The sequence below is a fragment of the Copadichromis virginalis genome, linkage group LG10 (genome assembly GCF_057382275.1).
Source record: "Copadichromis virginalis isolate Kocher_CV1m ecotype Utaka linkage group LG10, C_Virginalis_male_GT1.1, whole genome shotgun sequence".
Taxonomy (NCBI): domain Eukaryota; kingdom Metazoa; phylum Chordata; class Actinopteri; order Cichliformes; family Cichlidae; genus Copadichromis; species Copadichromis virginalis.
In genome coordinates this window covers 33,498,854-33,525,161 of record NC_140627.1, presented here as the reverse complement: position 1 = coordinate 33,525,161, position 26,308 = coordinate 33,498,854, and the positions used below count along the sequence as shown (strand labels likewise).

General features: G+C 39.8%; 3 protein-coding genes across 3 annotated transcripts; 2 read left to right on the top strand and 1 right to left on the bottom strand.

Annotated features, from left to right (window-relative positions):
- The first annotated feature begins 5,595 nt into the window (after positions 1-5,595).
- On the top strand, positions 5,596-7,315 carry LOC146700860 (uncharacterized). Its single transcript, XM_085471432.1, has one exon. It carries the CDS (start codon positions 5,770-5,772, stop codon positions 6,463-6,465), a length of 696 nt encoding a protein of 231 aa, XP_085327558.1. The 5' UTR covers positions 5,596-5,769; the 3' UTR covers positions 6,466-7,315.
- Positions 7,316-13,808: 6,493 nt separating this feature from the next.
- Positions 13,809-16,460, bottom strand: LOC146700859 (collagen alpha-1(VIII) chain-like). The gene is made up of 4 exons (XM_085471431.1): positions 16,232-16,460; positions 15,993-16,076; positions 15,146-15,277; positions 13,809-15,057 (listed from the first exon to the last, which is right to left on the bottom strand). Exons 1-4 carry the CDS (start codon positions 16,434-16,436, stop codon positions 14,774-14,776), a joined length of 705 nt encoding a protein of 234 aa, XP_085327557.1. The 5' UTR covers positions 16,437-16,460; the 3' UTR covers positions 13,809-14,773.
- Positions 16,461-18,107: 1,647 nt separating this feature from the next.
- Positions 18,108-22,473, top strand: LOC146700858 (uncharacterized). Its single transcript, XM_085471319.1, has 6 exons — positions 18,108-18,128; positions 18,248-18,473; positions 18,667-18,726; positions 21,488-21,559; positions 21,966-22,126; positions 22,219-22,473. The coding sequence occupies exons 1-6, from the start codon at positions 18,108-18,110 to the stop codon at positions 22,471-22,473; spliced, it is 795 nt and encodes a 264-aa protein (XP_085327445.1).
- Positions 22,474-26,308: the final 3,835 nt, after the last annotated feature.

The following is a 26,308-nucleotide window of genomic DNA, read 5'->3' as shown; positions in this document are numbered from 1 at the left end:
ATATATCTACTTACTTCTTCATTGTATTTCATATTCTTAGCATGATTTAATTCTCTCGCTTTAAATATAAAAAATTTACACATGCGTCGTTCAAGAAGTTCCCGAAGTTCCAAGAAAGAGGCAGTAAAAATCTTACGATGTAATATTTTCTTAATTTCAGATTTAACTTCAGACACAAGCAGCCCGTCTGCTAACAAAGATGTATTCAGTTTCCAATAGTTCAAAAATTCATGGGAGCAACAGGAAATTTGAACCAACAATTTACTTTCTCGCCGCGATTCTCTAAACTCAACATTGGATATCCTGTCAGTTGCTTCAGTAACAATATTAAAATCTCCACATAAAATAATATTAAAACCAATCTCTAACAAATACATTTTTTTCAGCAATTGCATCTTTTTCGTTCGATCGGGTGCATTATATACATTAATAAAACGCAGCTTTTGCCTGTAATAACAGCAATCAACAAGGAGGAGTCGTCCCGTTATTATGTTTCTACTTTTGATCATATTCACTGTATCTTTTTTGAAGAAAATACCCACTCTGTCAAGCTGTCTTCCCCTATTGATATTATTGAATGGCCAGGGTTCCACACTTTATTTAATTCATTTATATCCGTATGTGTTTTTAATCTCATCTCTTGAAGGCACAAAGCTTCTCTCTCTTGAGCAGTCACGGGGGCGTCTGTTGCTTGGGAAGGTTCCTCCAAAGAAGGAAAAACCAAAGTGTCTGAGGGTCGAGGTTGTTGGGAGGATTTCAGTATGTTAACAAAGGACTTGGGGCATTTAAAGAAAGTGTGCCCTTTCACACCACAGAGGGAGCATTCACTTTCATTATGACAGTCTTTAGCCTTATGACCCAAATCACCACATTTCCAACATTTAATTGTTGGGCATTCTCTCGCCTGGTGATCTAGATCTTGGCAAGTGAAACACCTCACTGTTTGGGCAGGGTAGATAATCCTGCCATTATAGGGCCCCCGAATTTGTCAACTGGCTTGAGTCACCACTTCTACCTGGACAGAAGACTCCACCTGTCAGTTAGTGATGTGCGATACCAGTGCATCCCAGAAACGACACAGAAAGTCAGAAAGTCAAACATAACTTTTAAAACCACCAGTATAGGCTCATGAGGCCCTGATGGTAAAAAACTACATTTCTGCAAAGTGACGTCACTTCCGGTTTCGGGCAGGTCATGGCGGACATGCGATAGTTCGTGCTGATGGACGTAGGAAGTGTTACAAGCAGCTGATCGGATCGGCAAAGCGTGTTTCTGGAATATTATGTTCTTGTTGCTGCAAGTGCTTTTTATGCAGTTTTTGCAAAGCTATATGTGGAAGGAAACCGTGACTGAGGACAAGCTGATGGCATAAGATCTAAGTACAACTCCTCCGGTTTCATATGCAAAAAAATTTTTTGCGCTAGCTTACGTGGTTGCAGAGCTACCGGGATTTAAAAATAGTTGCGCAAAACGGAGCGTGCTGCTCCGACCGGCTTTAAAGGGTTAATAATGCAGAATTATTATATACAAATAAAAAAACCTGAAGTTGTGTGCTATTTCAACACGTAATTTAACATGTCATTTAACATTTATCTTTCCTTGACATTTCAACAAAAACATTTGACAGTACCACTTTCCCTTATTCAGAGGTTTTTGTTTAGGAACAACAGCATATTTACAGTTTTCCCTTTAGGTCTGCTCTGTTTTTTGCTCACAACCTCTCCTGCTTTTGAAAAGATTCTCTCTGCAGGTACAGAAGAAGCAACGATTCCTAGGTGTCTCACAGCAAGTCTGCTTAGGGATGGGAAGGTTTGTTCATGCTCTTGCCACCAAACCAATGGATCCTTATCTCCTTATTTACTGGCATAATTCAATGAGTACATCACTGGAAGCTGACCACTGATGTTGGCTTGACACAACCTGCATGTCAAAATCTGTCCATATCCCTCCTTTTGTTGCAGCTAGACCTGCGGTTGGAGGACTCGGGATAGACCCTGAAGTAGAAGGCCCTGCGGCAGAGCTAACAGTAGGTGTTGAGCTTACAGTTAGAGTGGGAGCAGACTGTCCTCTCTGATAGACTTCTTGCATTTCAGTGTGGAGATGTGTGTTTTGACTGATCCAGAAATGTACTTGCAGCTAGACAGTGAATGCTCTCAATACCCCTGAATCTGCGCTGGCATTGCTGTGCCAGTTGTGTGGAAAAAGCGCTGCCCTGATGTTCACAGGCTGCTACAGCCCTGTGAATGAGTGACACAAGTGGAATAACTTTGGAGACTGAAACATGTTTTTCAGATGAAACCTCCTGTGTTACTTCTTCAAACAGCCGTAGTGCATCAACTGTTTCCTTGATCAGCGGTAATTCTCCCACATTTAAGCACAATAAATTCTTCCCTAAAAGGCAGAGGGCTGTGGTCATGGCTTCATTTTGCTCACAGAGCCGCTCCAACATGTAAAAGACAGAGTTCCAGCGGGTATCTACTGACTGAATTAGCTTGTGCTCTGCCACTTTCAACTGTTGCTGACTATCCTTGAGCTTCTCTGTAGTCTTTGTGCTGTGGTGAAAAAAGGACACGATCGCACGGCATTTTTCCAGCACCTGCACCACTTCTGGGACAGCTTTTACACTGTCCTTTACAACTAAATTCAGTGTGTGTGCAAAACATGGAAGATGCCTCCATCCAGCTTTGTGCACTACAGGAACCATATTTGCACCATTGTCTGTGACAACTGCAACCACCTTCTCAGTTATGCCCCATTCTTCTGTGATTTGCTTAATTGCTGAGGTGATATTATCTGCTGTATGCTGCCCATGGAAAGAGTTTCCAGGACAAATTCTCTCATTTGCCAGTTTTCAATGAGATGGCATGTTACAATCAAATAGGCCTCTGTGGACACTGAGGTCCACATATCAGTGGTGAGAACAACACTGGAAGCATTTTGCAAATATGCTCTTACTTTGCCTTTACATTCATCAAACAAATTTACAAGATGAGTCTCAGTCAGTGGTTTTCCTCCTGGGAGTTTATATTTTGAGTCAAGAGCTCTCAAAAATCCCTGGAAACCTTGGTCCTCAACTATGGACAGAGGCTGGAGGTCCTTCACAATCATCGCTACAAGGCATCTAGTGAGTGTTGCTGCTCTTGGGGAATCATCTACATAAAAAGTAAAATACAAAGGACAAAACAAAAGATGGGGTATACTGTACTGAATTTTTAATCTTTTTAGAGTCATCTATGTATGCAGTCTGACAAAATAGCCCAAGGGGAAAGGAATTGATAGTTTACATATACTTTTAAATAGAATGCTGTGTTAATGAAATTGTCAGTATAATACACAATTAAAGGAATAAATAAGTTTGTCAATACCTGCATTTTAAAATATTCAAATAACTATCAGTCAAAAAAATTAAACTGAGTGAAAATAATAATAAAACTAATACATAATAATAGTATCTATAAAATGTTTCTCTTATGTATGAAATAATCTTTAACTGAATTTTTATGTTTTAAAGACTACAATGCCTGTTTTACTGCAAGTACTCTGTATATTTTAATGCGACCTAGCCTATGTACCCTACATTTTCCTCCTCTGTACCTGGATAGTGCCTGCCTGCAGCACTAAAGGACTCCGCGAGAGACGTCTGTCTCGCCCTAGCAGCACCTTCTCCTCTCCTCCTCTTCGGTTCGCCTCAACATGACCTCATCATATTCTGTGTTATGATTAATTCTGGGGTGTTTTACGAGGTTAGTGGTGTTGCCACAACACCTCACTGTCTTCCCACATACATCACATACTGCGTCTTGGCTGTTTGTGGAGGTAAAATATGTCCACACATGGCTTCGCTTGCGGTCGGCCATTGTTTTGAGTGTGCATGGCTGCACGCCAAGGGTCTGCGACACATTTATACAGCCGTATTTCACAGATGACTATGAAAGGCGGAAGAGGAAATAGTTCCTTACAATTTCGACGATCCCAGTGGTATAATTTCATTCCATTATGTTCCTATTAATGATAAAATATACATTTACGCAGAATTTATAAAATATCGATATTTTAATACGAGAATCGATTCTAGAACATAATTAACTGGTATCGGAGGAATCGATATTTCAATATCAATCTGCACACCACTACTGCCAGTCTTTCCATTTTGGGTGCGATGCGTTGGAAAGTGATATCTCCAGGAAGCGACGTAAAGGCGCCTCTTGGGTAAAGCACAGCTCAAAGTCCTGTTTATTAGGCAGAGCAATGAAGGAATAAATGTCTTGTACATTCACCCATGTTGTTTGTAGAAGTAACTCTTCAGCAACATAATCACGGGACGGAGGATCCCCGTTTCCGATGTATTTAAGTCTCACCCATAAATTGTTGAAGTTAGATGCAAAAGGTAGTGGTGAACACGGGGGCATGATTACATAACTCCAAGTCCACCACCCTTACCACCCTTGCTTTTTTTTTTTTAAATACTTTATTTAAATATCAAAATCGCAAATTACAAATACACATCACATAAACACCATGCACAAAGTATTCACATTATATTGTTTTACATTTAACAATGATAAAAACGCCCACGGCAAGTCGTTTTCCTCCTCCTCAGGTGCGCTACAATATTGTTACATACTACAGAACTACTTATCATTTTTTGTTCTATATCCCTTTAGCCCTTGTTTTCCATATGTATACATTTATAATGCACATCACCAATCAAAACAATCTTCTTTTTATTTCCACTCATCTTTTTTTTAAACAAACCATATCTTATTGCTTTTATATTATTTTCAATATCAAATCTGAGTTTATCCATCTTCTGTCTTATTTCAACCGTCCTGTAACATGATAGCAACAGATGATCAAGAGTTTCGTCTTCATCACAATTCTCCATGCAGCATTTCTTTGTAGTAACAAAGCAACTCCACAGAACCACAGCTCTTAGTGGGAGACATCCGACAGAGATAAGCCACACTGTATCTCTCATGCTCTCGGATATTACTTTGTCATATGTGTTTTTAACTATTTTCTGATTTTCATCTTTTTCAGCAAACGTATATCGTATCATACCTTCATTTTTTCTTCCAGATTGATTTTATTATATATTTGTTTTGAGTTTAATTGTAAAAGATTTAAACCACACACTGATCTACAAAATCCCCGAACACAAGTTTAAAGTATGACACTCCCGTTCGGGCTCTCCCTTTCATGTTTTCCCCTTGGATCCAGTGGGTGCTTCGCTCTAATGCGCTATATATATTTTTCAAAAAGGGAATCATCAAAATGATACCCCAAAATGAGATCTGGTGCTCCTAATCCTCCATTTTCTTTGCCTTTGTACATTAATATCCTTTGTGTTACTTCGCGGTTTGTCCACCAAATCAATTTAGTACACAATTTACTTAATTTAATAACAGTTTTCTGAGGAGGGGGAAAGACAGTAGCTAGGAAAAGTAACTTTGAGACTACATATGTTTTTACAATATTCACACGCACTTTATAGTTTGTATTTTTGTTGTCCCATTCAGCTATTTTATTCTCTATTTCACTCTCTTTCTTTTTCCAATTCAAAAGACATGGATCATTTTTAGTAATCCAGGATCCTCCAGCAGCCACCAGGCCCAGGCTCTTCCAGCAGCCACTAGGCCCAGGATCCTACTGCTCCACCAGGCCCAGGATCCTCCAGCAGCCACTGGGCCCAGGATCCTCTAGCAAGGCACCAACAAGTAAATCAACAGTGACAAGACGGTGAACGGAGCGAGCAAGACAACAAGCTCAATGGGGCCTAAGAGAACACCGAACGCCGATGAAATTGAGGACATCAAAAAGTCATTGGACTTTCTAACTGAGGAAACATCGGCTATCAAGCTACAACAGAAATATATCCTAGACTTAGTCGAGGAAATAAGGTCGCTACGTAACCAGAATGCAGAGAAGGAGAAACGGATCGTCTATCTGGAGAGCAGGGTCGCGGACCTGGAGCAATATACCAGAATGAACGACGTGATCATCACAGGGCTGTACATAAAACCCCGGTCATATGCTCGGGCTGTGACTGCTGGCAGTAAAGAGGAGCAAGGAGATCTGGATGGGAGCTCTGCGGAGCAACAAGTAGCTGGTTTCTTGCAGTCGAAAGGGATCGACCTGGACTGTAATAACATCGAGGCATGCCACCCCTTGCCCAGGAGAAATGCTAGTGATAAACCAGCTATCATCATAAGATTTGTAAACAGGAAACACAAGAATGCACTGCTGAAGCAGGGGAGGAAACTAAAAGGATCGAACGTCTACATGAATGACCATCTAACCAAATCCAATGCTGACATAGCGAAGAAAGCACGATACCTAAAGAAACTGGGTAAAATTCAGAACACCTGGACTGCAAACTGTAAAATATTTATAAAGCTCAACGGTACACCGGAGGAAGCCAAGGTGCTGGTCATCAAATGCATCCAGGATCTGGAAAAATATTAACAGGTCACTTGACTACAAAGGCAAGGAGCGGGACAAACAATCTACAGTCATCAAAGCAGGTAATAGAAGACAACAACGGAAGCTAAAGCGTAACGTATTCAAGGATGAAACAATCAATTAATTCATTATCTGGGAATTATACATTGCTACCACAAAGGATTGCTAATCAGGAGATAAATTCACCAGTAAACACGGAATACAAAACACACTTCACAGAGCAGGACATTGATCCAGAACTGAACTTTTTTAACATCAAAAATACCTGCTACTATCATACTGAAGAACAATTCAACAAAACTGTCAAGGTCGACGGCAAAATATCTATAATCCACTTTAATAGTAGAAGTTTATATGCAAATTTTCACAAAATAAGGGAATATTTAAGCAAATTTACACATCCATTCAGTGTGATTGCAGTATCTGAAACATGGATTAATAAACAGAAAGGAGAGGACTTTGTAATAGATGGATATGAATTAAATCTTACAAATAGAAAGAATAAGAATGGCGGTGGTGTGGCCTTGTTTGTGGATAAAAATTTAAAATACAAGATGGTAGAAAAAATGACGATGGCGGTAGATAATATATTAGAGTGTGTAACAATAGAAATTAGTATGGGAAAAGAGAAAAATGTCATTGTAAGCTGTATATATAGAACACCAGGTTCTAATATTGAAATTTTTAAGGAGTGGGTAGATAAAACATCATTAGGACAAATCAAAAAGTCATGTTCATTTGTGGGGATTTTAACATAGATCTACTAAATCCAAACAAGCAGAGAGCGACAGAGGAATTTATTAATACAATGTATAGCTTGGGACTTTTTCCAGTGATCACTAAGCCCAGCAGGATTACACCACAGTCGGCAACCCTAATCCGGTTGTTCAGTGATGACGCGACGAATCCTACTTCCGGGTCTAAAGTAGTCTGCGTTTAATATGGCTTTTGTGTTGTTAACATGTTTAATGTTATGTATTTTCTTCTATTTGATCTCAAAAAGCTCCTAAAACAGTCAGCGACCACTGTTGACCTCCCTCGGCTTTTATTACTGCTAATCATTTATTTAAGCTCAGTTTTTAAAACCTTACGATGTAACTACAGCCCAGCCCATGCAGCAGTATATGAATGACTAACCTCGTATTGTGGATGGATTATCTCAGTTGTTCTCCTGGCTGAAGTTTGGTCCTTTTACAGCATCCTGCCATGCAATTACATTTGTTCCTGACCACCGAGAACACTCACATTAACTTTTATCGAGTGGAAAAAAAGTTAGCTTGTTTATATTATGCTAACATAGCTGTGTCGCTAGCGGTCACGTAGCACATCATTATATACCAGCTAGCCCAACTTCAGTAACCCTACAAACGTCACTGCTGTTTAGTTTTCTGTCTTCATTTATGCTGGAAGTGATAGCAGAGCTGTACGTTTTAATTTGTTTCCAAAACCCCGCAGTCAGGACATGCTATATTGTATTTAGATAGAAGCTAGCGAGCTAACTCCCTGCTAACTTCTAACTCCGTTAAATGTCATAAATTCCGTTTTCATGGATGCCTGGATGTTAAACTCAATTGTTACACCTGGTAGAGCAGAACGCTGATCATTTTATTAAAGATGAAAGACTTTAGACAGTTTTTCAACTCTCAGTAATCCCATAGTGATCGTTTGATATATGGACCTGCAGCGGAGTTTAGACCCAGACACGGCTAGTGACGTCAGACTGAACAACCGGATAGACAATATATTTACTAATGAAATAGAAAATAGAACCATAAGTGGTCTCCTAATTAATGACATCAGTGATCATCTACCTGTTTTTATAGTGTATAACAGCAATTACAGGAAGGTTAAACAGCAAAACACAATAAAATACAAACGAGTGAGAACAGAAGAGTCAATAAACGCATTCAAAAGTGATTTACTCAAGCAAGAATGGGAGATGCTGTATAAGGAAAAAAATATTGATAAAGCTTATGAGATTTTTTTAGGAAAATTTAAACTGTTATATAATAGTCATTGCCCAGTAAAGAAATATAGTAAAAAACAAAAATATGCAGAGTGCCCATGGATTACAAAAGGATTGCAAAATGCATGTAAGAAGAAAAATACCTTATACAGAGAATTTATAATGAACAGAAGCACAGAAGCTGAAAATAAATACAAGAAATATAAAAATAAATTAACGAGTATTTTAAGGTCATGTAAAAAGGAATACTATGAAAAATTACTGATTATGAATAAAAATAATATTAAAGGGATCTGGAAAACATTAAATACCATCATCAAAAAGGGCTCGGGGCAGGCAGACTATCCTTCGTATTTCGCAAATAATGATAGAAATATTACTAATATGAGAGATGTGGTAAATGAGTTCAATACATTCTTTGTAAGTGTTGGGCCAGACTTGGCTGAAACAATTCCTGATATAACAGATTCTGTAGAGAAAGAAACTAGACTCATTGACCGCAATCCTCATTCAATGTTCTTAACGGTGGTGGAAGAAATGGAAATCATTGATATTGTTGGGAAATCACAAACAAAAAACTCTACAGACTCTGACGACATTGATATGGAAATCGTTAAGAGAGTGATAGAGGGCATTTCCAAACCCTTAACACACATTTGCAATTTGTCCTTACAAACTGGTACATTCCCAAAACAAATGAAAACAGCTAAAGTAACACCACTGTTTAAAAATGGTGACAGACACCAATTCACAAATTATAGGCCTGTCTCTCTACTTTCTCAATTTTCAAAAATACTGGAAAAAGTCTTTAGTAATAGACTTGACAAATTTATAGATAAACACAAAATAATAATGGATAGTCAGTATGGTTTCAGATCAAATAGATCAACATCATTGGCATTAATGGAACTGATCGAAAATATCACCAACAATATAGATAAAAGACAATGTATAGTTAGTGTATTCATTGACCTAAAAAAAGCTTTTGACACAATTAATCATGACATATTACTTGATAAACTGGAGTACTACGGCATTAGAGGAGTGGTGTTAGAATGGGTAAAGAGTTATTTGAGAGACAGGCAGCAATTTGTGAAAATTGGGGAATATCAATCAGAGTGTATGGACATTGTTTGTGGAGTTCCGCAGGGGTCAGTATTGGGACCAAAGCTGTTTATCCTCTATATCAATGATATATGCAGAACATCAGATATACTACAGTTTATTCTATTTGCAGATGATACAAATATTTTTTGTGCTGGAGAGAACTTACAGCAGCTTTTGGAAATTGATGATTAAATGATTAAACTGAAAACATGGTTTGATAGAAATAAGCTATCATTAAATTTGGAAAAAACTACATTTATGTTATTCGGAAATTGTAAAAAAGATGCAGGAGCAAAATTATTAGTAAACAATGTTGAAATAGAGCAAGTTTCGGATACAAAATTTCTGGGTGTGATAATAGATAACAAAATCTGCTGGAAACCTCACATAAAGCATATACAAGCCAAACTGTCAAGAAGCATCTCCGTACTAAGTAAAGTTAAATATTTTTTGCCTTCCAAATCACTCCGGGTACTTTATTGTTCACTTATATTGCCATATTTGGAATACTGTGTGGAAATTTGGGGAAACACATATAAAACTGCACTTCAACCAATATGTAAAATTAAAAAAAAAGCAATCAGGATGATTAATAAAGCAGGATTTAGAGACCATACTAACATCATGTTTTTGAAATTAAAAATACTGAAGTTTATGGATCTTATAAAATATAAAACTGCAAAAATTATGTACAAGGCCAGATACAATATGTTACCAGGAAATATACAGAGGATGTTCTATGACAGAGAAGGAGACTATGAATTGAGGGGGAAATTGAATCTAAGGATTCTTAAAGCACGGTCAAAGGTTAAAACCTTTTGTGTCACTATTTATGGGGTAAAACTGTGGAATAGTTTTACTATAGATCTACAGCAATGCTCAGGAATTAGTAAGTTCATGAAAATACTTCGAAAACTGATTTTGGAAGAATATGATACCGATAAAGATGATCACCCATTGTATGTATAAAAATATCAAATTATATCCAAATTATATCAATCACGGTAGCCAAGTTTATATAGGTTCTCCTCGTGTATCGTGTGGAGTATGTGATGATGGGAATTAAGTGAATTATGTGGGATCAATAAGATGTTGAGCAGGGGTAGGAATTAATAAGTATGTTCATACTTCTTCCTACTCCTTTTCAGACCAAACATTGTTACATTATGTCAGACGATTTTGTTTTATTTCATTATATATTTTTTGTTTATCTGAACACATACGTGTGTGTGTGTATATCTACATATATATTCGTATCTGTAAATGAAAATATATGTAGTGTGTATATATTGTTTTTTGTTTTATATGTCTGAAACAAATAAAGATACAATACAATACAATACAATCCAAATACCTATATTCTTCATCTCTTTATTAGCGTTTAAATCAATTACAGGTTCTTTTGAGTTTTGTCACGGTTTGCAAGCCGTGTGGAATTATTTAGGACCAGGACGCGGCAGCTCTGGTGCAGGTGAGTATTTATTAATGAAGGAAATACAAACAACAAAGGCACTGGGAACATGAAACTGGAACCTAAACTGGGTAAAACTAACAAAACAAACCAGAAATGAAGATGCAGGGAGGTCCGGGGAAATACACATGGAGAGCTGCAGGGAGACCGAGGGAAAACAACACAGACGAACCAGCAACTACTATGACAGAAGACACAACTTAAATACACTCAGAGAACACAGGGGGATTACATACAGGTGGGGGACACAGCTGGGAGTGATTAACGTGACGAGACTAGGGAGGCAACTGAAAACACTCACATAAGACGCAGACCTTCACAATAAAACAGGAACTTACACATGAAAGGACACAAACTAAGAAACGCGGACTAGATACAGGAACACACGGGCAGAACAGAGTAAACACTAAACAGAGGAAGAACAGAACCAAAATCACAAGAAGAGAAAACACAAAACGCTGGGTCAAAAGGACCCAGGATCATGACAAGTTTTGTCCAAACCACACTCCTTCAGTCTTTTCCTGGTTTAACTTGGCACCGGAGGCTTGTTCATATTTTGTTAACAACTCCTTGAGTATTAATAGCTCCTTTTGGTCTTTAATAATTACTGAGACATCATCCGCATAAGCAAGGGCTGTCACCTTGCATAAGTCGTTTAGGACGTATCCAGTAAAACGGCTATCACAATTGATTATCTTGAGTAACGGATTTATTGCTAAAACATATAGAGCTGCACTTTTCACAATGATAAAGTCTCCCACGGCAAACCGTTACATAATATCATATTTCTAGTTTTCCTCCTCAGGTCCACTATAATGTGTTTACATACTACAGAGCCACTTATCTTTGTCTTATAACCTCTTTAGCCCTTCTTTTCCATATCTGTACATTTATAATGCACATCACCAACCAAGACTATCTTCTTTTATTTTCACTCATCTTTCTCTAAATATACCATATCTTACTGCTTTTATGCTGGTTTTTTTTTTTATATCAAAACCTAATTTTTCCACATTCTGTCGTATTTCCACCGTTCTATAACAGTGTATTAGCAGGTGATCCAAGGTTTCACCATCCTCACACATATCCATAGGGCATTTCTTAGTCGTCACAAAACAACTCCACCTTATAACACCTCTTACAGGGAGACGCTGACCGAAATTAACTCCACTCTCTACATTTATTTGTTCAGTCAACCTTCCATTAACTTTGATCTGAACACATGATTTTTTGTATAATACTTTAATCCTGATCCTGCCGATACTACTCTACGGATCCGAAACGTGGACGGTGCTCAAAGCGGACCTCAACAAACTCAGTTTTCCAGATGTGCTGCCTTCGGCAGATAGTATCACTTCGAGACTGCCTTCGAAAAGAGGGCATCCGATGGAGATCCGACAACCAACCGCCAATCGAGGGGAAAATTCATAAATGCCGATTGCGATGGTTTGGCCATGTGTGTAGAATGGATGTGAGCAGACTACCACATCAACTCCTCTGGCGTAAACGACCCACCCAGTGGAGAATCCACCGAATGACACCGAAGAAAACATGGGTAAAACAGGTCAAAGATGACAGGGATCGCAGAATAAATCTCGACGAGGCCAGGACAATCGCCAACGATCGCTATGCATGGCAACGAGTTGTGAAGGAAATTTGACAACCATTGGCACCCACAGCAGCGTATGGGCTTAGGAGTCGATCCAGACCCAACGCCGGGTAGGGATCAAAGAAGAAGAAGAAAGAAGGAGCATTTGCTTTCATTTTGACATTCTTTTGCTTCTGGACCCAATCCTCCGCACTTCCAACACTTAAAGGTGGGGCAATCTCTCACTTGATGGTCTTGCGCTTGACAAATGAAACACCTATTTACTTGTCTGGGATATATAATTCGTCCATGGTAGGGTCCTAGTGAAATTGACCTAGGTATGACAACCATGTTGCCAGCTTCATCTCTCCTCATCTGCACCTTAAATTTCCTCACTCCATACCAAAGGCCAAACTTATCGACTGGTTTAACAGGTGGTTGTAGGATTTCACAATATCTTTGCAGATATAGTTCAATATCTTGGTCTGAGACTCTTCCTGTACCATCCTGTACCCCAATTTCTATGTATTTATGCCAAGTCGTCGTGTTTCAGGTTTCTCATGACAGGTTTCCATCTCCCTGTTCGTGTTCATGTTTTTTATGTTTTGCTTTAGTTCTCCCAGTTTAGGTTATTGCTTAGTTTCACACTTGCCCTTTTGATACTGTTTAAACCAGCCTTAATAAACGGCTCACATTCTGTTAAAATGAAGTTTTGTTTTCGTGTGTCTGCACTTGGGTCCACCTCCTCACTCCACACAGTCTGCTTCTGCAGATTGTGACTGTTCAGTCATTAAAGAAGTTAAAGAACTATTTGTTGCAAAGCAGAAAAGATGAGAAACATGCCCAGCATTATTCCTCTTAATCACACAGAGGCAGTCCACTAAAGTAGTATTATTCAGTACAGACACTGTAAAATCATGTTGCCACGCCACTGACCTGTATATGAAGTAATAGTTGTTTTTATATTAAAGTTCCTGAATTCATACAAACACTTCCTTTATTATGCCGACTCAGCAAAGAGCATCATGTACCCCAATTTCACGAGTGGAGAATAGATTTGTAGTCAATCACATCAATATGGTGACATCCATCCTGTTGGAGGCATGTTTAGAGTGAATCCTGTAAAATGCTGCCATTCATGTCAATATGCTCTGTTTACAATGTCCACTGGCATATCTTTAAATGTGCTACTAGAAAATACACAAAGCATAAAATACACGTAAAACTACTTTATTTTCTGCTCCCTTCTTCTTCCTATTCTCTGTCTTCATCCTGCTCTCTCCCTTATTCTCTCTCAGTCTTTGTGCCGTCACCCCAAAAAAGAGAAATGTTACAGTGTATAGAAGACATAAACTGATCCAGTTAGCAACAATATTTAAACTGAATACTGGCTACTGCTGGACACTGACAGGTAACATCAGTTTGACTTCCTATCACCTGGATCTGGAGCTGTATTGTAAACAAACACTGAAGCCCAATTTGACCAGAATAGGAACAGAATTTTTTAACAAACTAAAATGATAAAGTATATCAGTTTCTTAACTGGCAACTCACAATATCCCAGCAAACTAGTGGATTAGAAGGTTCAAATTAGCCAATAATCTCTAGTGATTTCAGCTACATTAGTTAATATTTTTGATGCTATTTAGAGAACAAATACTAATTAGCAGACTCTTTATAAGTCACAGTAATGTTCCAGCATTCCATTTTGTCATTAATAAAAAAGTTGGGAAAATAATACATTTGAAGATAATTCCAGAAAATAATACAAAAATACACTCACTACTATTACTATTGTTATTTTTAGGGGTGCTGTGATGAAATTTGGGGTGGTTGATTTCTAAAAGGGTCTAAACTCAACTATGGTTAATAATGGTTAATAATCTGTGTACTACCAATATAACTGAAATAACTTCACCATCTGCTAGGCTAGGTAAGTTCAGGTTAAAGAAATTGACCAACACACGAAAGCAGGATACATAAAAGGACATAAAAGGAAGTTAAACATTATCTGTGTCAGCAGAGGAGTGGTAGAAATCTAAACTAAACACAAAATAGATCAAATAGCTGATGACTCCTTCTTAGAAGTTATTCTAAGACGTATTTAAGCATTGCTACTTAAAGCTTCACCCATACAGGAAAGCTGAAACAGAAAGTTGTTCTGGAGTTCTTACACATCTCACACGGTGAAAAGCAAGTGACCACTGAAGTTGGTGTCATGATTAACACCATCAAAAATCCTGGCATGAGCCCAGAGACGCAAAGACACCTGATCTCCAGGTTCTAGAAGCAGTGAGGTACCACAAGAAGTGCTCACAGTACCAGATGCCTGCAGTTCAAATGCAAGAAAAATGTGTTCTCCATTCCTGAACAACACACCAGCTATAGGATGAGATTTGTATGCATGTCCATGTAGGTGCCACTCAAAGTGGTAGGCTCCTCTCACTGGAGCAATGAAGATACCTGTTCAATAGAAAATGAACTGTTAGAGCATCTACAACAGATCAGATTGACATCAACACTTCAGGAACAAGATACACATTATTATTACCTGTTTGTGGGTTGTAGGCGTTTCCAATGTTTGTGATGACACGTCTGAAGACTAAAGTAATCTGTACATTAAAGGGTCCAGTATATCCATAGCCACCCTCCAACAGAGATGCTGAGAAAGCCACTTGTTTGACTGAGAGAGAAGGAAGGTGGATTGTTTTAAACTTTTGTTTTTGATTTAAACATTTTTCCTTCAATTGAGGATTTCTTTTTCATAGTTTAATGTTTTCTTTGTTAACACAGTGCAATGGGACTATTGTTTTTTTTTCTGAGAATCAAAAACAATTTGCTGACATAAATGTTTTTGTTATGCAGTGATGTAGTCATGTCATGGTTGGTGCCTATTCACCAGCTAAATTTAATTAGATTAAGTGTTGGATACTAAATATGATGTTGTACTTTAAAAGAAACCTATAAGCTCCACAAAGTGATAAGACGTACAATAATCCAATGTGTGGTGACCTCCTTTATAATATCATAAATGCTAAATATTCTTCCAGTTACACCCCCCACGTTAGTGACCTGGATTCATGTTCTGCTTCTTTTAGGCTTTTATTTTTTCCTGTTTTAAGGTCTATCAGCTTATTTGTTTTAGCTTTATTATTTGAGAGTTGCTGAGGTTGTACAGTGGGGCAAAAAAGCATTTCAGATAATAAAACTATGGATTTGATCACCAACTATACGATTGTGTTTAAAAGCAGCAAACAGCAGACTAAGATAGTTACATTCGGGTCAAAGGATTACACTGAGATATTTAGGGGTTGTTCCTCTTTAACAACTGGAAAATATTTATGATGTGGGCATTCATAAGTTCACTGAAACAATCATAACTTAATTGATTACATTACCTTTTGATTGCTGCTTCAGATGTTCAATCTCAGCCTTCTGCCTCTCCAACTCAGTCATCTGCCTCTCTAGTTTTGTTACATGCTCTAAAAAACAACTTTATTTAGATCTTTGTTTGAAGATTGCCTTGAAAAGCGCTATATAAATCCAATCCATCATTATGTCATTTTTGTCATTGTGAATATTTATGAAATGACACTGTGACACAAACGTTGGTCATAGGAAACACACACTACTGTACCTTGATTATCTTGTTTTAATGTCCTGATCTCAATCTTCTGTTCAGCCAGTGAGACTGCCATCTCTCTGAGCACAGCATGGATGTCCTGTTGACAGGGTTGTTGGTTTGAAATCTGCTGGTCAACAATTTCATTATCTGCCTCTGTCTGATTTGTGGAAACAGAGCAGACCAGAAGCAACAGCGAGAAAAACACCATGATCTCCATTCTGTCAGTGAAAACTCAACCGTATCTGTGTCATCTGCAAACCTGACTGACTTTTATATTACACAGTACAAAGATGACGTAGCCACCTTTCCTAAGATAACTGAGGACATTACTATGCCTTATAAATCACTGGCTATTGTAATGTTTATGAGTACCATTTAAAAGGCTACAAGGAAAACAAGTTACTGTGAATGATTGTCAGTCGGCAGTAAAATGGGTCAGTGCATGTGCTGTCTTTGGAAGTTTAATGTAAACAAGAAGAATATAAATGATTTCCATGAAATGACTTTCTACCAGTTTAGCCTCTTATTTCTCTATAATTTGCTTCCAAGCCAGACTATCTTTAAATGTTAGAAAATCATTTTGAGAAACAGTTCTCCACGTTTTCTGGAGGACTTCTCACAAGCTGTTGTTTTCAGTTCAGTATCTGTATCTGACCATTTTGAAGGGGGGGGGGGACCTCTGCCCCCCAGAATTCCCAGTCAAAGTCTGCTTCTTTAATAATTCACCGCCACGTTCTCTGGGAACTCCCAGGCCCTCCAAAGTGTGGAGGCCTATCTCCCCTCACCACACTCCCTGCCGGTGACTGATGCCCTCAGGGGTCGGTGCATTGGTGGTTCTTGGTGTCCGGGGCTGGGCGCTCAGGTATGTACCAGCTCACTCCCGGTGGCTACTTGGCGCCTGTTGCTCGGTCAGGCCTCTTCCGGGGTGCGGGGGGCCCTCGGGCCTCCGGCCTCTGGGCCTGCGGCTCGGTTCACTCTGGCACAGCTGGCTGCTGGCAGAGCCGGCGAGCACGCCGGTGCAGCCCCCTCTAGCTTCTGCTCGGTGGCTACTGGGTGACGCCTCGTCTGGGGATACTCAGCCCTTCCCATGAGGGTGGCACGGATGCCCCTCCGGTGGTCCTCCTTGGGCTCTCGTGCTCTGGGAGCCTCTGGATGTCTGGGGCCTGGATCTCCTCCATGCCTGCTTCATACCCTGGGGGCGGGGCTATGGCTCGCTACATCCTCTTGCAGACCATTACATGTGGAAACCATTTGAATACAAGCGCGCTGATCCACACAGGTGTGCACACGGGTGTTCACTGCTCGTAGACTTAAATTACACCTTTCTTGGCTGCTACTTCAAAGCACATTGTGCGCTGTCTGTCCTGCGTGCTGCACAACAACATTGAATATTTAGTATTTACTGCTGTTTACACTTAGCTAGATTAATGCGATGGTGTTGTGTTTAGTATGTTGCTTTGGTTTTTTTTGCTTGTTTTCTATTCTTCTTCTCTCAACAGGTGATCCAGGAGATTTTTTTTTCCTTTCTCACTGTCCCTCTCCCCTTCTGTTTTTCTTTTCCTTCCTCTTTCTCTCTCCCTTTCCTATCCCTCACTCATGTCTGTCCCATCTGTAACATCTGAAAATAAAATAAAATAAATAATAAAAACGAAGGTCGATCAAATGGACCGATACGGCAATGCCACGATGATCCATTTGGCAAAGTAAATCCATTGGGTCTCCTTGTTGGTCTTCAGACAACAATTCTGACGGCTAAAGAACCAAATGGGACAGAAAAAATAATAATAATAATAATAATTCACCGCCTGTAGGAGGTGTGGTCATGTGGCTCTGCAGTGTGTGAGGTGGAGGCTGAGGGGACGTGGAGGAGACCACCGCTCAGTGTAGCATGAACAGAATGAGACTCACAGTTACTTACATACCTGTGCTGTACTGACACAAGCAGCTTTTACACATGATGTGTTGGGGGCAGTGTGGGTGTGTGTTTGAGAGGTGGTGCAGTAACCTCCTCATTTATGTTATAAAAAGCTTCACTTTGGAGACAGTACAGTTGCACAGCAGTTATCCAGCGACAGAATGGAGATCATCATGTTTTTCCTGCCGTTGCTTCTGGTCTGCTCTATTTCAGCAGATCAGCCTGAGACTCCACTCCAGCCACCCTGTCCACAGGACATCCATGCTGTGCTGAGAGAGATGACCGCCTCACTGACCGAACAGAAAGTGGAGATCAGAACCTTAAAAGAACATAACAAAGGTAAAATATTACCTTTGGGAATTACAGAAGTACCAGTATCACAGCATGTAGCTCCACGGATGGTCTTCCTGACACAACATCCAAAATATTTGCATCTCCTCCTGGGACACAGAATCTTTGTGTTTCTAAGGTGAATCACTACATCACGGGCCACTAAACTTAAATGTAAAGTTGTTTATAATTTGTTTTTCAGAACTTGTTGCAAAACTGAAAGAAGCAGAGAGTCAAAAGACTGAGAAGCAGCAGCTGCAAGGTAATCATCCCACACAGGCAAACACACCAGCTCCAAGCAACACCAACGACTCTCAGCTGGTTAATATTACACAAATATTACAGTTTTTTACAGTCGCTAACAAGCGTTTGTCCAAACAGTTGTCACATTTGCAAAACTCTAAACACAATTAGCACAGCATTGGTCTGTTGTGGCCATACCATTCACACATTTCATGTCGTGTTCACCCAATATGCAGTCAGTGAACACATTTCCACAATGCTTACATTTTCTTAACAGACAAGTTATACCTCCCAACAAAACTATGGACTGTTCTTGTAGTATCTACGAATGTTAACACACAACATCCCACAATAGCAAAAACAATATTCCAAACCGTAGATACAGTATAAAAACCTCTGCTTCTGCAATGATATCAGTACAAAAACAATATCAATATCAAAAATATATCTCAGCTGTAAACAAACAAACAACTGAATAATTGAGACACAGCTTATTTATGTTGGGTAAATTGGGCCAACCACAGCTTCTTCCATTCTGGCTTAGACTCAGTGGGGTTTATAAGGCAAGACCTTGAGGAGTGATGTTTTTGGAAACAAAAAAAAGACAAACACTGTAATGTCTGGTCGAGGAAGAGTAAGAGCAAGGGGCCCAGGGAGAAGAGCAGGCCCAAGGAGAGGGCAAGGTAGAGGTGTAAGAATGCGTGGTGGTGGCATTCCAAGGGCTGCAAGAACAGTAGTCAGTGATGAAATTCGTGCCACTATCATTGACCATGTAATCAACCATGGTCTTTCACTAAGAGAGGCTGGTGAAAGAGTGCAGCCCAATTTGAGGCGGTCAACGGTTGCCTCCATTATACGCACCTTTCAACAAACCAACAGGTAAGTATTGCATTTTACATGGATTGTTCCTATTCTCACTTGACATGTCAATATGGTCATACAGTAATGCATATGTTGAATTGTCTGTCTTTCTAAAGAATGCAACGTCTTCCACCCTCTGGGGGAAGAGGAAAGCTCCTCAGTAATGATCAGGAGCTTGCCATTGTGGAAATGGTTACTGCAAATAATGCAATAAAACTGCGTGAAATACAAACCAGAATTGTGGCGGACCATGAGATATTCGACAATATCGATAGAATCAGCCTCACAACCATTTCGCGGACATTGTCCAAACATAGAGTGCGGATGAAGCAGCTCTACACTGTTCCCTTTGAGAGGAACAGTGAGAGGGTCAAGGAGCTACGACGACAATATGTCCAGGTATAGTGTATATTCAATCCAATGTCCAGTTCTATAAGCTTTGCACTTTGCAAGTAGGTAACCTACACAATACTAGGTTACAGTACAGTATGGTATACAGTAATAACATGACTTACATAAACTTTGTTTCAGAGAGTTATGGAATTGGAGGCCAACCAGGCCCCTCATGAATTCATATACATCGATGAGGCAGGATTCAATCTGGCCAAAAGGCGTCGACGTGGACGAAATGTAATTGGAAAAAGGGCCACAGTTGATGTGCCAGGACAGAGAGGGGCAAACATTACCATGTGTGCAGCAATTGCAAATGCAGGATTACTCCTTCACAGATGTCAGGTTGGACCCTATAATACAGAGCGCTTGCTTGCCTTTCTCAATGATCTCCACCAGCGCCTGGTTCCAGAGCAGGGTCAGGAGGGTGAAAACATGAGGACCTTTGTAATTACCTGGGACAATGTGGCTTTCCATCACTCGCAAGCAATAACAACATGGTTTGAAGTCCACCCAAGACTGGTAAGTCTCTTCCTTCCACCCTATTCACCTTTCCTCAACCCCATAGAGGAGTTCTTTTCTGCATGGCGGTGGAAGGTTTATGACCATCAGCCACATGACCAGATGTCCCTCCTTGAAGCCATGGATGCTGGCTCCAGGGACATCACAGTTGACGATTGCCAAGGGTGGATCCGACATACCAGGCGGTTTTATCCCAGGTGCATCGACTTGGCTGACATCAGATGTGATGTTGATGAAAACATGTGGCCTAACCCTGAAGATCGCAGAGATTAGATGCAAATTTTTTGCCTTTTTTTAGCCCCCCTCCCCCCCTTTTTATCTTGGCTTTTTGCTGTTGTTTTTTTGTTCAGAATGCTCTTGTGTGTTTCATGGATATTTTGTTCACTGTAAGCAATACTGTAAAACTTTCTCTGTCCTATCATACCGTGTTTCTACTGTACCTCCTGTGGTAAACAGTAAAGAAACAGAAACTTGTTTGCTTTTTACTGGAATGCTTTTGAATGTGAACATTACTGTACATGTGGACATACAGTTACCAACCAAGACATTTCTGGTGTCAAAATGGTGGATTGCATGTTTCGCATGCAAATACCTGTGAAACTGAAACATAAAAGTCTATGCAGTTTTTGTAATGTCAATAATAGCCAGTATTTTGAAACCTGGTGTACTTTGATTGACTGCATGTACCTTGTGAAGTGAAAACAAGTGTTATTCTTTGACAGACTAATTTCATTTTGAGTCAAATTTATAGTGTTTTTGTACAGTTAGTGTGTGCAGAGAAAGATGTGTTCTAATTTTGAAATGAGGAGTTAGTATATATTTAACAAAGTGTATTTTTGGGAAGGATATTATCCATTTGGCCAATTGTGTTTTGTAGGTGTGGGTCTGTGTTAAGAGTTTAGAAAAAGTATCTGAAGTATGGGTAGGCGCTTGTTAGCGACTGTAAAAAACTGTAATGTTGTGTCTAGAGAAAATGATAAACTTTTTCCTTTACTCATTTTATTCAGATCATGCAGCAAAGCTGGAAGAGCTGGAGACTCACAAGTCTGAGGTTGTCGAGTTAAAGCAGGAGCTGAAAGGTACTGAAATCACCATGACTCTGACTGTTAATGTAAACATTTACAAGACACACTGACTGTGAAGTCTTCAATTGATTTATTTAGCAGATTGTTTCATGTTTTAAGTGCCTTCATATCTGCTAAATAAACCACAAACTGGCTTCGTGTCGACATGAAGATCTTCCTTTAATGCCTCTTAATGGCTCACAATGAGACAAGTGGTGGGTGGTCATGTACGTGTGACACATTTGGTTACAGCTCAAATGAATGCAAAGGTCTTTTCAGATATTTGGTCAGCACAACAATCATTTCCCATAAACACAGAAAACAGCTAATGTTTTTCTTTTTTGATTCTATGACAATAAAAACTGTAAATTGTTATTTTACTGCAAGTTGTGAATATTAATGACATTTCTCTCTCTCTTAGTCACACACGTGGCTTTCTCAGCCTCTCTGCTGGATCAAGGTGAAGGATATACTGGACCCTTTAACACTCAGAGTACTCTGGTCTTCAAACATGTTGTCACAAACATTGGAAATGCCTACAACAAACACACAGGTAATAACACTGAATGTCACTTTTCAGCTATGTTGATGTCAGGCTGATGTTCCAGATGTTCTAACAGCTGATTTTCCCTTTAACAAAAACAAATGTCCCACAGGTATTTTACCTGTGGGACTACCACTTTGAGTGGCACATAGGTGCACATGGAGATGCTTCACATGCTGTATATGCTCTGTTGTTTAAAAATGGAGAGCGTATATTCACAGCATATGAAGTCCAGCCGTCCCATTATGTAACCACCTCTAATGGAGCCTCTCTGCTGCTGCAGGTTGGAGATCAGGTGCTTTTGCATCTCGCTACTAACGCGAAAATCTACGACAATCAAAATCATCTTTCCACCTTCAGCGGTCATCTGATTTTCACCATGTGAGACCGAAGCACTTCCTCATGTTGTTTTTGCTCAGCTGTTTGAGAATTATGTGTTAAGTGCATTCATGTCATTGATGGTAAATGTAAACCACCTGTCTTCTGTTTTTAAACCATTCACATTTTTAGATAAAGGCGATGATACAGTGTAACAGTTTGCAGTCATATTTCTACCAAAATAATATTTTTTTTTTCTTTTTTTGTTTGTGTCATGGTTCTGGGTCATTCGAACTCCATTCTGAGTTTATGATGTTTTGTTCTGGTTTCTTTGTAATCTTTTTCTTGTCTATCATTTAGTTTATAGTCATGTTTTTTCCTGCTAAGTTGATTATACTCCCGGCCCGTGTGTTCTTGTCCCTGTGTCGTGTAGTTGTGTCTCTATCCTGTTTACATGTTCCCATGCTTGTGCTTCATTCTGTGGCTCCTCCGTCTGTGTTGTGCTTTCATGTGTGTTCTCCCAAGCCCGTCATGTGCCCCTCTCCCTCTCTCTCTGTATCATCTCCGTTAACTGTTTCCACATTCCCCTCTCCTGGAAAACTACTCCCATTGTCTCCCAAGCCCAGCTCCTATGTCAAGTTGTGTGAATTAGTCTGGATCTCAGTGTTTCCTGTTTTACTTTGAAAGTGTCACGTCCTGTGTGCATTGTGTTTAGTTTTGCTTCCTGTGTGGTTAGGTATATTCGTCTCAGGTGTGTTCCCAGGTGTTCATTGTCAGGTCGTCTGATTGTCTCCCCGTGTTCCTGGTCTGAAGTTTTTTCCACGTTCTTTGTGTTTTGATCTTAGTTTATTTTCATCTGTCTCCTCTTTTGCCCTTTTTTTGAATGTTTTTTCCTGGCCTCAATAAACTGCTTGTTTTTCTGTTAAACCCGTTACCAGCCTCGAGCGGCTGTGTTTGGGTCCGCTTAATTAATGAGTTCTGCCCTTTGACACTCTGTTTGTATTTATTAAAGAATAATTGAAAGACATCTGTGGAGTTTTCCTGTTTGTATTTGTTTCAGATATGGACATCACCACAAAACGGTGATGTAACACATCCTAAGTACAGATATTATACTCAGATCAAAGTAATGTAAACAGAGATCTTTGTTTCTGGGTGCAGATGTTTCCTCAGGACATGGACTATTTAAAACCTTTTTTTGTTTGTTAAACAATCCTTGGTCAGTCCTCTGTAGTCCCTGTAATCCCGTCAGTGATAAGGCCAACGATTGCTGAGTCAACAGAGAACTTTTGCATTAAGCAGTGTACTGTACTGCAGCGCAGCGTTGTAGAAGTCTGTGGTGTGTATGGTAAATATAAATGGAGCCAGGACTTTTCCCCATTGGGCGCCTGTACTGCAGACGACCCTGTCAGACACACAGTTCTGGATCCTTCCATGATCCACTCACACCTGTATACTCCAGGTTATCTCTCAGCATTGTGTGCATGATAGCACTGAAAGCACTTTCAAGATGAGCGAGGGATCGATGTAGGAGGTGGATCACAGCGTCATTAAAGCAGACAGCCATGTAGCTCGTTTCACAAAGGGACCACAGAACTCTGCTATAATGTTTAATTTAGACCGTTTCAGGGTCTGTATTATTTTGCTGACAGTGTCTTAATGCAGTGTGTGACAAGAACAAGTGAAGCCAGATCTGAACATGCTAGTATGTTTCTTGTTATGGTAACAAGCACTTACAGCAGGTGAGGTGAGGACAAAGATGTCTTTCCAAATTCTCCTCAAAGTAAAAAGTGTTATCAGGTTGTACTTTGGTTAATTGCACAAGTGGGAAAACCCCAAACATTTGCTCTGTGAAGAGAGCAGTGAATCAGTCAGTCTGACAAAGCTCAAGAAGTATGAGGAAACAGTTCTTGTCACCCCGTCACAAACAAATATCATGCACGTGTTTTCTGGACACAAAACTGGACTTTGGATCTAAACGGCACAATTAGCCTTGGGCAAAAATCCAACACCCTCAGAGCTGCACAACATGCTGATCAGCACATCAAGATAAAAACTTCAATATCTTTATTTCAAACATGTTCCAACAGTTTAAAACGTGCACAGAAAGCAGTGAGATAACCATGTTGGTAAAATGGTCCATTAAACAGCCATCCTCTCCGTGTGGATCCACTAAACCTTCAACCTGGAAGGTTCAGTCACAAGGACTTTGTTTTCATTCCATTCATACACGCGCATAGGGCAGACTTTTACTATAACTAGTACTAATATAATTTGGTTGAGCCTGTTTACATTTGATTAAGGTGTATTATTTATTGTGGGTTTCTGTGAGCAGGGGTGAGTGTGAGGTGTATCATCTGTTTCAGAGTCTGGTTGTTAGAAAGAAAATTTGAGGAGTTGCTTTTCAGCCTTCCAGTTAATATTTTTAAGTCTGATTTTTCACCAGGAGAGCCAGTATCCTCAACATTCATGAGGGAAGGTCTGGATCGTTTCAGAGATTCAGATCTTTTGACTGGGCTCCTTTACAAGAGTCAGCTGTTACGGCCTCCAAATGATTCTTCATTTGGATCCTTCTATTTGATCCTAATTTAGGAATTATGAATGGTTTGTGTGTTAGGAAGCATTTTTTTCAGTGTGCTGATAAAAACGTTTATTTTTATGCATTTATTTGTCCTCCACATTGGTATCATTTCAACCAGCTCTTCTTTTTACAAAATTCTGTGCTTAGCTTTGCTTTGTCTCCAAAATCATTGAAATCCAGACGCTGCTCATTTCCCATTTTTGCTCGTTTCCTCAGTTTTGCATTTAACCCTTTAAAACTGCTCCCACTCAATCTCATCTCAAATGTCCGATTAAATACAGTGGGGCAAAAAAGTATTTAGTCAGCCACCGATTGTGCAAGTTCCCCCACTTAAAATGATGACAGAGGTCAGTAATTTGCACCAGAGGTACACTTCAACTGTGAGAGACAGAATGTGAAAAAATAATCCATGAATTCACATAGTAGGATTTGTAAAGAATTTATTCGTAAATTAGGGTGGAAAATAAGTATTTGGTCACCTCAAACAAGGAAAATCTCTGGCTCTCACAGACCTGTAACGTCTTCTGTAAGAAGCTTTTCTGTCCCCCACTCGTTACCTGTATGAATGGCACCTGTTTGAACTCATCATCTGTATAAAAGACACCTGTCCACAGCCTCAAACAGTCAGACTCCAAACGCCGCCATGGCCAAGACCAAAGAGCTTTCGAAGGACACCAGGAAAAGTATTGTAGACCTGCACCAGACTGGGAAGAGTGAATCTACAATAGGCAAGCAGCTTGGTGTGAAAAAATCAACTGTGGGAGCAATCATCAGAAAATGGAAGACATACAAGACCACTGATAATCTCCCTCGATCTGGGGCTCCACGCAAGATCTCATCCCGTGGGGTCAAAATGATCATGAGAACGGTGAGCAAAGATCCCAGAACCACACGGGGGGACCTGGTGAATGACCTGCAGAGAGCTGGGACCAAAGTAACAAAGGTCACCATCAGTAACACACTACAACGGCAGGGAATCAAATCCCGCAGTGCCAGACGTGTTCCGCTGCTGAAGCCAGTGCATGTCCAGGCCCGTCTGAAGTTTGCCAGAGAGCACATGGATGATACAGCAGAGGATTGGGAGAATGTCATGTGGTCAGATGAAACCAAAGTAGAACTTTTTGGTATAAACTCAACTCGTCGTGTTTGGAGGAAGAAGAATACTGAGTTGCATCCCAAGAACACCATACCTACTGTGAAGCATGGGGGTGGAAACATCATGCTATGGGGCTGTTTTTCTGCCAAGGGGACAGGACGACTGATCCGTGTTAAGGACAGAATGAATGGGGCCATGTATCGTGAGATTTTGAGCCAAAACCTC